This window comes from Dendrobates tinctorius, unplaced genomic scaffold (assembly GCF_039654945.1).
Source record: "Dendrobates tinctorius isolate UK_male_01 unplaced genomic scaffold, ASM3965494v1 ptg000155l, whole genome shotgun sequence".
NCBI lineage: Eukaryota > Metazoa > Chordata > Amphibia > Anura > Dendrobatidae > Dendrobates > Dendrobates tinctorius.
This window is the reverse complement of record NW_027361822.1, coordinates 22,805,757-22,821,158: the sequence shown is the minus strand read 5'-3', so window position 1 is coordinate 22,821,158 and position 15,402 is coordinate 22,805,757. Positions and strand designations below refer to the sequence as shown.

The following is a 15,402-nucleotide window of genomic DNA, read 5'->3' as shown; positions in this document are numbered from 1 at the left end:
GCAGGTATCCCTGACTCAGGATCTTCGGGTTCTGCACCCGGAACAACATCCTCAACCTCTCCTGCTAATACCTCTAGGGGGAACCTATCGGGGTTACACTCTGTCCCTAGGTTGGCGACCATTATGGCATGTATCCCTTGCCCCACCCAATGCTGCAGGGCGGCTGGCAGAGCCCTCACCAGTCGGTTGACGACCACCCTCTCTACCATCTAGGTCGGGGTCAAAGTCTCAGGCTGGAACCATTCCTCCACCAACTGTAATAAGTCATATGCCTGAGATCTTACTAGTCTCTGTAAAGGACCACTGGTACACCCTCTGATCGCCCCTTATCTAAGGGGTCTCTTCTTTACACCGCTGATCGCCCCTCTCCTTAGGGGTCTCCTCTTTCTGCTGCTGCAGCACCTCTTGCTCCTGGAACAGTAGCTCCTGCTGCTGCTACTGCAGCGCCTCTTGCTGCTACTGCTGGAACTGCAGCGCCTCTTGCTGCTGCTGGAACTGCAGCGCCTCTTGCAAAAGCTCCTCCATTTTCCCAGCAGGGTTTCTCATTGACAGTCAGCATGCTTTAGGGTATGCCTCAATTCACACTGCCTGCATTCTTTCCACCATATGTGATGCAGAGGTAGCACCCTGTGCAGTGATGAGGCAGTGGCCCAGCAAAGTTCAAAGCAGAACGTCTCCTAATGTTCAACTTAAAAAAAAAAAAAACAAAAAAAAAAAACAAACAAAAAAAAAAAAAAAACAGAACACGATATCCTCCGGATCGCAGCCGGGAACCATATCCTCCTGTTTAAAGTCACTAAACACGCCAGTCCATCTCCAAGAGTCCGCAACCCTCTGAACCTCATATTCCAGGCCACCGTCAACTGAAATCGGAGGAGGCGGGGATGAGGGAGGCAATGCAGAAGGGACATACTCCTTTAATAGGTATTTGTAGAATACATTAGGGATGCAGGAAGCTTTAACCTTAATGCCACAGGATTGACCACCTCTAGGATTTCATATGGATCAATAAACTTTGGAACCAACTTCGCCGACGGCACTTTAAGTTTAATATCACTAGAAGACAACCAAACCTTGTCACCAATCTTAAAAGCAGGACCCACCGACCGTCTTCTATCAGCCTTTGGTTTATGATGAAATTGGGCAGTCCCAATATTCTTTTGAACCTCCCTCCAGATATCACCAAGTCTCTGCACGGCGACCTCCAAAACAGGGAATTCAGAACTAACCCTAGAAAATGCGCCAAAACGGGGATGAAACACCAAGGTTACTTACCGGTAGCAGGTTTTTCCAGAGCCCATGACAGCACACCTGAGAGAGGGATCCTCCCAGCCAGGACCCTACTGAAATATAGGGGCGGTACCTCTCCCCTGCTTCAGTTGGTTACAGAGCATGAGAGGACCTCCCAGTTAATTACATATATAACCAACACCACATTATAAATACACCCAACTATAGTGCACACCCATTAGCTGAAAATGGGGGGGGGGAAACATACGAGTGCTGTCATGGGTTCTGGAAAAAATGGCTACGAGTAAGTAACCTTGGTGTGTTTTCCCTTCACCCATGACGACACACCCGAGAGACTTTTGGAGAATCTGAAACACCTTAGGGAGGGACCACCACTTGCAGCACCCTTCTACCAAAGGTCAAGTCAGCAGAGGAGGACAGAGCTAATCTATGGTGCCTAAAGAAGGTGGATGGTGAGTACCAAGTAGCGGCCTAACAGATTTGGTCAATCGATACCTCAGCTTTTTCTGCCCAGAAGGTCGCCACGGCTCTGGTGGGGTGAACCTTGATGCCATCAGGGATTGAAGCACCACTAGCTGAGTAAGCTAAACTAATGGCCTCCCTAATCCACCTGGCAATAGTACCCTTTGACACCCCATAACCCTTCCTACTACCCTGGAAGGCTATGAATAAGGACTGGGACTTCCTCCACTGGTTATTCAATGACATATATTCTAACAGCACCCTTCTAACATCCAGGTTATGAAACGTCCTTTCCCCAGTGATTCTGGGGTTATCACAGAAGGAGGGTAGAACAATCTCTTGACTTCGTTCAAACTTTGATGCTACCAATATGATTGTTTTAAGGGTAAGCTATTTCAGAACTACTGGAGGAAACGCGTAGGCAATCTCGAAGTTCCAGGGAATCTGTAGGGAGTCTACTGAAAACGGGTTTTCCCTTGGGTTTAGAGAGCAGAAAGTTTTTACCTTCCTGTTGTCTTTGTTGGCAAACGTCTATTTCCGGCAACCCACATAGTTGGACTATCTTCTGGAACACTCTGGAGTTTAAGGCCCATTCTCTCTGCTTTAGTCTGTTGCGACTTAGGAAGTCTGCCTTGATATTCTCTGCCCCCCTTATGTGTAGTGCCATAAGGAAGAAGAGATGTTGTTCTGCTACCTGAAAAAAAAAAAAAATGTTGGTTGCCATCATTAGGGAGTGGGATCAGCGGCGTACCATCAATAGTAGCAGACCACGCAGCTGCTATGGGGCCCGGATGGGTGAGGGGAACCGCGACGGCCGCTGCGGTTTGGCAGCTGTGCTGACACAGTACTATCTCCTTTAATTAAATGTAAGTGCCGGCCGTTGTATACCCCCTGGCCCCTTGAAGCTCCCCTTTCCTTGTTTCCTGGTCAGCAGTTGGCTGAAGTCTCTAGCTGGATTTGCATAAGAATGCCACGCCTCCTGGCAGCCAGAGAGCAGCACACCTGCATTGCAGGAAGCAGAAAACATTCATGAGCCTCTCTCACTCAAGGAGAGGGACACACACACACACACACACACACACACACACACGACGGTGAGCCCGGCTGGGGGAGGATTTTTTTTGTTAAATGTGTCCCCTCACTGTGCTGGCAGCCTGGTACTTTACATTTACAATGGCTCTGGCTGCACTTTGCACCTTAGGGAGGGGGGCCCGGCTGCACGCACTGTGGAGGGGGGTGTGTGTGTGTGTGTGTGTGTGTGTGTGTGTGTGTGTGTGTGTGTGTGTGTATATATATATTTTTTTTTTTTTTTTTTCTCAAAGACTAGCTATAAAATTAATTGTTTGACCTATAACATGCATGCCTGGAGTTAAGAGCACCTGTTGATTTTTTATTTTATATTTTTTTTTCTGGGGGGGGGCCCATTCAGACTTTTGCTATGGGGCCCCATGATTTCTATGTACGCTCCTGAGTGGGACCTTGTTCCCCCCTGGTGATTGATGTATGCCACCGTAGCCCAGTTGTCTGACATGATGTGGACTTCGTGACCCAGGAGGAGAGGGAGAAAGTTTCTTAGAGCCCTTTCTACTGCCCACAGTTCTTTTAGATTTGAAGAAGACTTCAGTTCCTGAGGCAACCAAGACCCCTGAATTGCCTGACCTCTCAGGTGTGCTCCCCATCATGAGATGCTTGTGTCAATAATGACTACTTCGTTCACCGGCATTTCCCATGGAACTCCTGTCTGTCCACCATCTGAGGGAGTCTCTGACCTCTGAAGGAAGATCTACCCTCCCTTCTAAACGCCCTTTTAGCAATCTTTGTGCGGACAGAATCTCCCATTGCAGCTGCCTGGCATGGAATTGGGCCCATTTGACTGCTGGGATACAGAACTTTAAGGTTCCCAACAGGGAACAGGGAGACATATTGCTTTCCTAAGGGTCATTTGGGAGAGCTCTATGGCTGCCGAAGTTAGGCTTACCACTTTCTCTACCTTGTTTTTGGGTAGAAAACAAGCCTGAAGTTCGGAGTTCAGCACAAGGCCCAAGAAGTTCTGAACCCTTAAGGGTTGTAGCCTTGATTTCTGTGTATTCACCACACAGTCCAGTTCTTGTAGGGTCACTAACAAACCTCTTTCAACTGTGTAGCAGGGTGCTCCCGTGATCTTCCTACTATCAAAAAGTCATCCAGATAAGAGATGATAACCGTGTTCTGGATAAGGAAGAAGGCTGACATCTCTATCACTTTGGTGAACACCCTCGGGACTACTAACAGCCCAAAAGGAAGAGCTCGAAACTGAAAATGTTTGACTTTGCCTCGGATGTATAGGGCTACCCTTAGGTATTTTTGATAGTCCGGAGGAATTGGAATGTGATAGTATGCATCTTTTAAGTCGACTACCACCAGTTTTATGGCTGTACCTACTGACTCCATTTTGAAGGTATGATTTTTCACCCAGCGATTGAGACCCCTGATATTTAATAATGATCCTGAATGAGCCATCCAACTTCTTTATCAAAAATAGGGGGGGGGAATAAAATCCCCCGCCTTTCTCTTTGCCTGGAATCTCATGCAAGACTTGTTTGTCCACCAGGCCCAGAATCTCTGTCTCTAGGGCAAGCTGTTCTCCTATCGATTTTCTGAGGGGGGGGGCTATTACAAATGTATGAAGCGGCAGATGGTAGAACTCTATCCTCAGGCCTTCCCTCACTATATTCAGGACCCAGGTGTTGGAGGAGATGTTCTCCCAGTTCCAAACAAAGAATGGAAAGCCTCCCCCCTACTGCCGCTCTGGCATCATTGTGAGAACTTCATGGAGGTGAAGGAGGGACCGCCGAACATGAATCCAGACTCCCTTCTTCCTCTGTCCTCTCATTTCCTTCTTTCTCCCAGAGGACGTCCTCTATTGAATTTTCTCCTCCGAAAAGAAGACCTTCTTTGTTCCCCTGAGATCCTGGGGAAGCCTTTTTTCCTGTCACCTGCTTTCTCTAAGATGTGCTGAACAAAAACTGGCCAATCACACGGTAAGGAACATATCTTGTTCTTTGACTGCAGATCCCCTGAACAGCCTTTGAGTCAAAAGGTCTACCTTGACACATTAGATAGACCAGCAGACCTGGCCGCCAGTCTCAGTTTTGGCAGATGTATCTGCCAGGAATGCTGCTGTAGCCAAACCATTAGGGAACGTGCGGGCACAAGTTGCTGGTTTCAGTCCTCCTGCTGCTCTTTCAACTGTGTGGCTCAGATAAGTATCTGCCTTCTTATCGAAAGTGTCTTTGAGTACCCCTGAGTCTTCTAAGATGACCTGGACACAGCCCCATCAATTCTGGGGACCTTGTCCCACATTTCTGCATCCTTCTCTTCAAAGGGGTACCACCTTTTAGAGGATGAGGATAAGGCACCAGACTTCTCTAGCCTCCTCCACTCCCTATTAATGAGGGCCTGGACCTTTGCGTTTACTGGAAAGGTCCATTTGTTCCTCTCCTCTAATCCCCCAAACATGACGTTTGGCCGCTTTTCCTTCCTTCAGGCCCATAGTTGTCCTAATGGCCTTAAGAAGTTTATCCGTGTCCTCTATGGGAAAACACGGTCTACCTCCCGTGTCGCTATCTGAGGAGGAGGAGGTTGAGGATGCAACAGAGTCCTGGCCCTGAAATGACTCTGAAGAGGAGTTAGAGTAAACCCTTTTTCTTTCCTTTTTTCAACAAGACTTTAAGGGAGCCCTCCATTTCGGACCTAATAACATATCGAAGGCTTGCTGCAAAATCAGGTGTCTCCTCACTAATGGTCTTGTGGATGCAGCTGGAGCAGAGGTCCTTCTGCCAATCCACTGCTAGGGGGCTATGTCACAGAGCACACTCCCTGATTCTCTTCTTTCCAAAAGCTTTCCTAGGCTTCTCTTAATGATTGAAACACACAATAGGGCCCATTAACAATGACTGACATTCACAGAGATCCCTCACCACCTGTTGTCAATCAAGGGTACCGGATTCGGAGGCTGCGGCGGGACACATAACATATCCTCTCTGAACACACAGGAGTCCTGAGATGCCGCCCTCCTCTGGCTGGGACGGCTGCTGCTCCTGTCACTTGAACGGCTGCCTTCCTTGTGACCACGCTGATGGTGGGCGGTAAGCTGCACTGGCTGCTCCTCCTGCTGCAAATTGCTTTGGTCCATTTCTATCTGATGTGATTATCTGGCCTCAGCAGCGACCTGCTCCGCTGCTTGCATTTTTAAGAAGTTGCAGCCAGCACCATTTTGTGGAGCCTCCCTTCTTGTTCCGATGGTTGCCCTCCTCCTCTCTTGCGAAGGCCGGCTGGACATTCTTCTCCACTATCCAAATACCGGCCGGCGTTGCACAGGGCGCCGTCATCTTGCCTCCTGTGAACCCTCTTGAAGCAACACGGGCATGCCTGCCAGCATGCCTAGCGGCGCCGCCATCTTTTATGTGACGTCAACGGCACCCGGAATACACCCTGGCCGCTCCACCACACTGAGACCAGCTGGGAGCACAGCAGGGGGAGGGTGGCACGGCCGACTGTGCCACCTGCTCGTACACAGAGCCCCGGGGGACCCATGAACGGCGCTTCCAGCACCCGAAGGCCGACGCCACAGGTACGAGACCTACACTTCCATTGTTAGGACGGGCTTGGGACTTTCCTTTCACCCATTACAGGTTACCATCCGGTTTCAGTATGGGAATCCCATCAAGGACAGGAATCCATCTGAAGCGGGGAGAGGTACGGCCCTCATATTTCAGTAGGTTCCTGTACTGGCTAGGCGGATCCCTCTCTCATGTGTGCTGTCATAGGTGAAAGGAAAAAAACAGAAGAATGGGGAGGTTTCAATAGAAGGATTTACTCGACTGTTGAAAGCAAACTCAGTGAGAGGTCCAACAAAGCACCTTAAAATTTGTTCCAAAGATTGAATTGTCCTCTCAGTCTGACCATCCCTTTCAGGGTGGTAAGCAGATGAAACTGACAAGTCAATCCCTAGTTTATAGCAAAAAGCGCTCCAAAAATTTGAGACAAATTGTACTCCCCTATCAGACACAAATGTTCAGAAGGATCACATGTAACCTTATAAGATGCGAGATAAACAACCTGGAGAGTTTTTCTGCATTAAGTAATCCTGACAAAGGAACAAAATGAGCTTGTTTGCTGAATCGATCAACTACCACCCAGATAGCAGTCTTCCCATCAGACAGAGGCAAATCTGTAATGAAATCCATGGACAAATGAGTCCATGGTCTTTCTGGAATAGGCAATGGAGACAATTCCCCAGCTGGCCAGCTATGACTGACTTTGGTGCGTGCGCAGACTTCACAAGCAGATAATCTTTAATGTCCTTATGCATGGATGGCCACCAAAAAAGTCTAGCAATGGCTTTCCTTGTGACAGTATGGCAGTAACCCCAGGATGGCAACTTAAAAGCGAAATCATGATACTCCTGTAACACTCGCAACCTTAGGTACACAGGCACAAATAATTTGGACTCTGGGGAAGTAGAAGGAGCGAAAGACTGGGCTTTACGAATCTCCTTTTCCAGCTCCGAGGTTACCATAGACACCACAATACCCTGAGGAATAATGGAGAATGGAGGTACTGGAGGAGAAATGGAATCTAGACTACGAGATAAAGCATCAGCTTTCACATTCTTAGACCCTGGCCTGAATGTAATAGAAAAATTACATTGAGAGAAAAACAAGGACCATCTGGCCTATCTAGGAGTTAACCTTTTAGCCGATTCAATGTAAGCTAAATTCTTGTGAACCGTGATCATCGTAACTGGATGAACTGTCCCCTCCAAAAAAATGTCTCCATTCCTCAAAGGCCAATATGATAGCAAGTAACTTCCGATTCCCAACAGCATAATTTCTCTCCGCCGATGAAAATTTTTTAGAAAGAAAAGCACATGGACACAGGTTTGTCAGAGATTTAGGCCCCTGCAATAAGACTGCCCCTACTCCGATCTACGAAACATTCACATACGCAATGAATGGTTCTTGGAGATCAGGTTGGAAATGAATGGGTGTGAACATAAAACAATCTTTCAAAAGCCCTGATAGCACCCGGCGATCAAACCTTGAGATTCGCCCCCTTACGTGTAAGGTCATTAAGTGGTTTAGCAATTTGTGAAAACCCCTTGATAAATTTTCTATAGTAGTTGGCGAATCCCAGAAAATGCTGCAAAGCCATAAGATCACGAGGTTGAACCCAATCAATTATGGCCTGCACCTTTCCAGGGTCCATCTTAAACACTTCTGCTGACAAGATATACCCCAAAAAAGAGATTTCCTGAACAGAAAAAAAAACACATTTCTCTAATTAAGCAAACAGAGTTCTCCCTCAGTCTCTGTATCACCACACGGACATGTTCATGGCGAATGTCAAAGTCTGGTGAGCAAATTAGAATGTCATCAAGGTATATTACAACAAATCTTCCAATGCAATCAGAGAAAATATTATTCATAAAATTCTGAAACACAGCAGGTGCATTAGATAATCCGAAAGGCATGACAAGGCTTTCAAACAGACCCTCAGACGTTAAAAATGCCGTTTTCCATTCATCACCCTTCCGGATGCTTATCAACTTGTAAACACCTCTAAGAGCAAGTTTAGAAAACACCCCTTGCCCAGCCCCCAGAAGCTGAGTGGAAGTGGGTAGGTGCTTTTAATTGTGATCTTTTTTAAGGCAAGGACGGAGACCGCCATCTTTCTGTTTAACAAAGAAAAATCCAGCAGCTACAGGGGAGGAGGAAGGATGGATATGACCCTTCTGTAAACTTTCGTTAACATATTCTTTCATGGTGGTCCGTTCAGGCCCCGACAAATTGTAAAGGTGAGTTTTTGGCAATTTGGCACTAGGAATAAGCATCTATAGCACAATCAAAGGGACAATGGGGAGGTAGTATCTCCACCTCTTTTTCAAAGAACACATCTCCAAAGTCCTTCAGGTACCCCGGAAGAACCTCAAGACTAGCGGAGCATATTTGTACATTTTTTTTAGACATTTCTTAGAACAGTTGGGGTGCCATTTCACAATCTCCCTCAGACACCAATCAATAACTGGTTAGTGATTCTGCAACCATGGAAACCCCAGTACCAATCCAGCAGGTAAATTAACACAAAACAGGAGAAGGATTCAGAGTGTAGTGCCCCAATTTGGAGAGTGAAATCCACCATTGCTCTATTGACCAAATTGTGAGCTACGGTGTCTTGTCAAGGGCGATGATTTAAATGGGTCTTTCTAAACCAACTGTCCCTAACTTCAAAACCAGTCCCGAATCAAAGTTGGCAGCAGACCCGACCCACAGTCAATGAACACCAATGTTGATAACACCTGGTTCTCAAAAGGAAATCATGGTATTTTTCAGTACTTTATCAGAGGAAGAAAAAAGGTACCTAGGAGTCTGGGTGACCTCCTTAGTCGTCAACCAGACTCAGATGTTCTCCCGATGGTTTGATGGCATGAGGATGAGTGAGTTGGGCAAGTTTTAAGAAAATGTCCAGAGAGCTCACAGTATAAACATACTTCAAGCTCTTGTCTCTGTCTTCTCTCCGCAACACGAAGACTGGCAACTCTAACCTAGGGTAAACAGACCTGCTCTGGGGGGAAGTATAACAAGTGGACTGCTGTTCACCATGTCTCTCACGGATTCTGTGGTCCATTTGTATGACCGGAGTCATGGCCTCCATCAGAAAACAAGGGGTGTCATGGAGGACCAGAGGATCCTTGAGTGTCTCGGAAAGGCTTCTTTGGAACTGGCACCTGAGAGCAGCATAATTCCATAGAAGTTCTGTGGACCACTGCCGGAACTCAGTACAGTAGTCCTCAGCTGTGCGACCCCCCCTGTGCCAGGTTCATGATCTTAGCCTTAGCGACCTGTATTCTGTCGGGTTCGTCAAAGATCAGTCCTAAACTGTAAAAAAAGGCATCAATGGAAAACTGTTCTGGGGCTTGTGGGGACAAAGAAAATGCCCAGCAAAAAGAAAAATAGGTCCACAGCACCTCATAGCATCACAGGGTTAACTTTACCCACAATAAGAACGCACGTCAGATCCAAGAAGTCCCTCTTGGAATACGTTGAAACATCACAGAGTAGAGACAGCGCTTCACAGGTTGGTGGATTTTACATCATCTTTATTCTGTCTTCTGACACAGAAGGCAGAATAAAGGAGATGTAAAAAGAAAATGCCCAGGTCTGAGGACCCCCTCGAAGTAGGGACATGATTATTCCCACCCACTGGAACTCCTCCCCTGACGACCGGGGGCACAGGTTAAAAAAATAACTTACAGCTCTCCTTGAATACCCTAAACTGATCTTTCTCTCCTAAAAATTTATCAGGGAGGGATATGACAGTTTCGGGAGAGACTAAGGCTAAGTGCACACGTTGCAGAAAATTTCTGCTCAAAAACCTGAATCCCTTCCCAGAAACCGGACCTATTTTTACGTGGCGGTTTTTGCGCGTTTTTTTGCGCGGTTTTGATGCAGTTTTTTTCTGCAGCGGTTTCAAACCGCATGGAAGAAGCCAAAACCGTGGAAAAATCCGCAGAATTAATGAGCATGCTGCGTTTTTTACCGCGATGCGGTTTTTTCGCGGTAAAAAAAAAACGCATCAATGTGCACAAAAAGTGCAAAATGCATAGAAATGACTGGGAAGCTTATTTTTTAGCGGTTTTATAGTGAAAACAGTGGTAAAAACCGCTGAAAAAACGCTGTGTGTGAACACAGCCTAACTGTACATCAGAGGATACTGACCTCACAGCCACTTCCAGCAGTGGGGGGTTATGGGAGGTCTTCATCAAATTATCTGACCCTGCAACTGATACTGCGATGACTCCAGACTCTGGGAATCCTTCGCCAGATCCTGAATCATCTGCATCAAATTCGCCACCTGGTTACAAAGCGTATGAAGAGGATACATACTGACAAAAAAGAAAAATATAGCGGCCAGACATAGTCACTTCTCACGGCTAAGCCGCGAGTCAGAGTGGTCAGGGAGTTCAAGGTCAGAAGCCAGGAGGGTACGTCATAAACAAGGAAGAAACAAAAGCGTAGTCAGGTAATGTTCCAAGGTCAGAGTACTGGGAGGATAATGGATCAGAGCTGAAGGGGTTAAACAGGTGGATAGTCAGAACGAATTCCAAGGTCAGGCAACAGATCAAGCATATAGAACTCAAGGCACAAGGCCCACAAAGCACAAACCTCTCAAGATGAATGTACGCCTGGCAGTGGTCTGGGAGAAGCTGCCAAGTTAAGTAGGCATGACCATTACCCGGGAAAGTGAACACCTGAGACAGCCGACGCCTCCCAGTCACAAATTGGCTAGTCGAGCTGTCAATAAACACACTGTCAGCTCAGCATGCCCCTGTACCAGATGGGATGGTCATGATGTCAATCACAGTACTGACAGCTTCAGCACACCCCTATACCGGATTGGATGGCCAAGCTATCAGTAACTGCATCCCAGACACCCAGAGGGGTAGAACTGTGACACTCGCCTTCTCAGCCTTGCACTGTGACTGAAAAGTATTTCCTGATTACATGTAGGGTATGGGCACACTTAGGAGAAATTGCACAACAACAGGTGGAGATTAGTGATGAGCGAGTATACTTATTACTCGGGTTTTCCTGAGCATGCTCGGGCGGTCTCGGAGTATTTTGGCGTGCTTGGAGATTTAGTTTGTGTCTCTGCAGCGGCATTTCCGCAAGTCCCTGCTGCGGGTAAAATGCATGCGGAATTCACATGTGTTTTCCCGCAAAACACAAGTGTTTTGCAAGCATTTTTAGCTTGCAGAATGCTAGCGCTTTCTAAGCGATTTGAAGCATCGCTTGGAAAAGTGATTGACAGGCTGGTCACACACAAACATAGCGCTTGACAAGTGTGACCAACTTTTTACTATTGATGCGGCCTATGCAGCTTCAATAGTAAAAGATAGAATGTTAAAAATAAGAAAAAAAAATAAAAAATAGAGATATACTTACCCTCTGTCGGCCCCCGGAATCCTCATTGGCGCTGCCGGCAAGCTCTGTTCCCAGGGATGCATAGCGAGATTCACCTCAGATGACGTAGCAATCACGCGACCGTGACGTCATCTCAGGTGATTCGCGCAATGCATCCCTGGGAAGGGAAGATGCTGGCAGCGTGGCTGAGAGGCAGGAAGACTCCGGGGGCCGTCAGAGGGTAAGTATATCCCGATTTTTAATTTTAATTCTATTTTTTACAGGAATATGGTACCCAGGGCATAGACAGTCTCCTCTCCTCCAGACCCTGGGTACCATCCTCACATGAAGTGCTCACTTCACGCATGGTGGGCAACTGGTAAACTGAGCATTTCAATGCAATCCTATGGTGGTGGAATCGCTGCGATTCCGCAGAAATAATGGACATGCTGCGGATTTTACCGCTGTGCGATTCTGCAGCAGAAAAATCCGTAGCATGAGCACAGCAATTGCGGAATCCCATAGGATTGCATGGGGATGCGTTTTGGTAGCATTTTTTAAGCGTTTCCGCTGCGGGAAAAACGCTTAAAAAATGACACGTGGGCACACAGCCTAAGGGGTGCAGCTTTTAGCTTTGTGTCACTTTTGGGTATTTTCTGTCATATAGACCCCTCAAAATAAATTCTGTTGGAAAAATAAGAAATCGCTGGTCAACTAAAAAAAAAAATATGTTTAAAAAATGACTCTGATGTAACCAGAAGGAAAACGGCAGAAACCCGATGGAGCTATGTCTGTTATCAGCCGATGTAACCCTGGCCTCTCACTGGGGATGACATGGCCATATTCACATGGAGCTGAAAGCCCACCCTAAGGAGAATGCTCAGCAATGGCTGCCTGAGGGGGACGGGAGGCCGACTGCATCAGAATATGGGGATTTTACCACGTGATTACCTGAGGGAGAACACACATTACATAGGGGTCCAGCAGAGCCGGACCACCCAGTATTAGTACTGAAGGGGTTACTGCCCCCTGTGCAGCCCAGTAATGGGGAATCTCCAGCACCTACCTCCACCTGCAGGGGGCGCTATCTCCGGGAATGGAGGGGTTACTGCCCCCTGTGCAGCCCAGTAATGGGGAATCTCCAGCACCTACCTCCACCTGCAGGGGGCGCTATCTCCGGGAATGGAGGGGTTACTGCCCCCTGTGCAGCCCAGTAATGGGGAATCTCCAGCACCTACCTCCACCTGCAGGGGGCGCTATCTCCGGGAATGGAGGGATTACTGCCCCCTGTGCAGCCCAGTAATGGGGAATCTCCAGCACCTACCTCCACCTGCAGAGCCGCACTCCACATATATGGCTGCTCTGTGCGCACAGGACCTGGGATGAGGTCACAGGAGGGGAGGAGTCAGGGGTCACATGATCAGGGTCCTCAGTGTGTGCAGGACTCTGCTGTGCTGGTTGTCATGGTGCTGGATGAGGGGAAGTTTCTGTGTGGAGTCAAGAGGGAGTTACAGGGTGGATGTAGCAGAGCCGTGTGTGTACAAGGCGTACGGAGCGGAGCCGTGTGTGTACGAGGTGTATGGAGCGGAGCCGTGTGTGTACGAGGTGTACGGAGCAGAGCGTGTGTACGAGGTGTAAGGAGCGGAGCCGTGTGTGTACGAGGTGTAAGGAGCGGAGCCGTGTGTGTACGAGGTGTACGGAGCGGAGGCGCGTCTGTACGAGGTGTACGGAGCGGAGGCGCGTCTGTACGAGGTGTATGTAGCGGAGCCGTGTGTGTACGACGTGTACGGAGCGGAGCCGTGTGTGTATGAGGTGTACGGAGCGGAGCTGTGTGTGTGCGAGGTGTACGGAGCAGAGCCGCGTGTGTACGAGGTGTACGGAGCGGAGCCGTGTGTGTACGAGGTGTACGTAGCGGAGCCGTGTGTGTACGAGGTGTACGGAGCGGAGCCGTGTGTGTACGAGGTGTATGTAGCGGAGCCGTGTGTGTACGAGGTGTACGGAGCGGAGCCGTGTGTGTACGAGGTGTATGGAGCGGAGCCGTGTGTGTACGAGGTGTACGGAGCAGAGCGTGTGTACGAGGTGTAAGGAGCGGAGCCGTGTGTGTACGAGGTGTAAGGAGCGGAGCCGTGTGTGTACGAGGTGTACGGAGCGGAGGCGCGTCTGTACGAGGTGTACGGAGCGGAGGCGCGTCTGTACGAGGTGTATGTAGCGGAGCCGTGTGTGTACGACGTGTACGGAGCGGAGCCGTGTGTGTACGAGGTGTACGGAGCGGAGCTGTGTGTGTGCGAGGTGTACGGAGCAGAGCCGCGTGTGTACGAGGTGTACGGAGCGGAGCCGTGTGTGTACGAGGTGTATGTAGCGGAGCCGTGTGTGTACGAGGTGTACGGAGCGGAGCCGTGTGTGTACGAGGTGTATGTAGCGGAGCCGTGTGTGTACGAGGTGTACGGAGCGGAGCCGTGTGTGGACGAGGTGTACGGAGCGGAGCCGCGTGTGTACGAGGTGTACGGAGCGGAGCCGCGTGTGTACGAGGTGTACGTAGCGGAGCCGTGTGTGTACGAGGTGTACGGAGCGGAGCCGTGTGTGTACGAGGTGTACGTAGCGGAGCCGTGTGTGTACGAGGTGTACGGAGCGGAGCCGTGTGTGTACGAGGTGTACGGAGCGGAGCCGTGTGTAGACGAGGTGTACGGAGCGGAGCCGCGTGTGTACGAGGTGTACGGAGCGGAGCCGCGTGTGTACGAGGTGTACGGAGCGGAGCCGCGTGTGTACGAGGTGTACGGAGCGGAGCCGTGTGTGTACGAGGTGTACGGAGCGGAGCCGTGTGTGGACGAGGTGTACGGAGCGGAGCCGTGTGTGTACGAGGTGTACGGAGCGGAGCCGTGTGTACGAGGTGTACGGAGCGGAGCCATGTGTGTACGAGGTGTAGAGAGCAGAGCCGTGTGTGTACGAGGTGTAGAGAGCAGAGCCGTGTGTGTACGAGGTGTAGAGAGCAGAGCCGTGTGTGTACGAGGTGTACGGAGCGGAGCCGTGTGTGGACGAGGTGTACGGAGCGGAGCCGTGTGTGTACGAGGTGTACGGAGCGGAGCCGTGTGTACGAGGTGTACGGAGCGGAGCCGTGTGTGTACGAGGTGTACGGAGCAGAGCCGTGTGTGTACGAGGTGTACGGAGCAGAGCCGTGTGTGTACGAGGTGTACGGAGCGGAGCCGTGTGTGTACGAGGTGTACGGAGCGGAGCCGTGTGTGTACGAGGTGTACAGAGCGGAGCCATGTGTGTACGTCATAGGCGGAGCTGTGTGTGTACGAGGTGTATGGAGCAGAGCCGTGTGTGTACAAGGTGTACGGAGCGGAGCTGTGTGTGTACAAGGTGTATGGAGCAGAGCCGTTGTGTATACGAGGTGTATGGAGCGGAGCCGTGTGTGTACGTCATATGCGGACCTGTGTGTACATTATTGTGTTTCCCCTCTCGGCACATCCAGTTTTCTTAATTACCATATACATAAACCCTTGATTAATTAATATGTAACAATCATTTTCTTACGTATAACACTACAATAATTACCAGCAGATACTACACAATTGACGGTGCACACAGGGACGAGCACTGTGGAGAGGAATAGACCCTGGTAACTGTTCGCCTACCTGATCACGGAGGTTGGCACCCTGATAGTCTACATGGCGCCTCCGCTCCACGTCGGCGGTCCCTGGGAACCCTAGCACCACCTGTACTAACAGGTAATACATACAAGGTA

The 15,402-nt window shown here is 49.2% G+C and overlaps 1 protein-coding gene across 1 annotated transcript in view; it reads right to left on the bottom strand.

Moving 5' to 3' along the window:
• The window catches only part of LOC141051102 (oocyte zinc finger protein XlCOF8.4-like), a 55,009-nt gene extending 41,970 nt beyond the window's left edge, over positions 1 to 13,039 (bottom strand). The window contains exon 1 of the mRNA XM_073547980.1: positions 12,982 to 13,039. Within this exon, the coding sequence (XP_073404081.1) occupies positions 12,982 to 13,008 (27 nt within the window). The 5' untranslated portion in view covers positions 13,009 to 13,039. The remainder of the gene's footprint in view (positions 1 to 12,981) is intronic.
• Between the last annotated feature and the right edge of the window lie 2,363 nt (positions 13,040 to 15,402).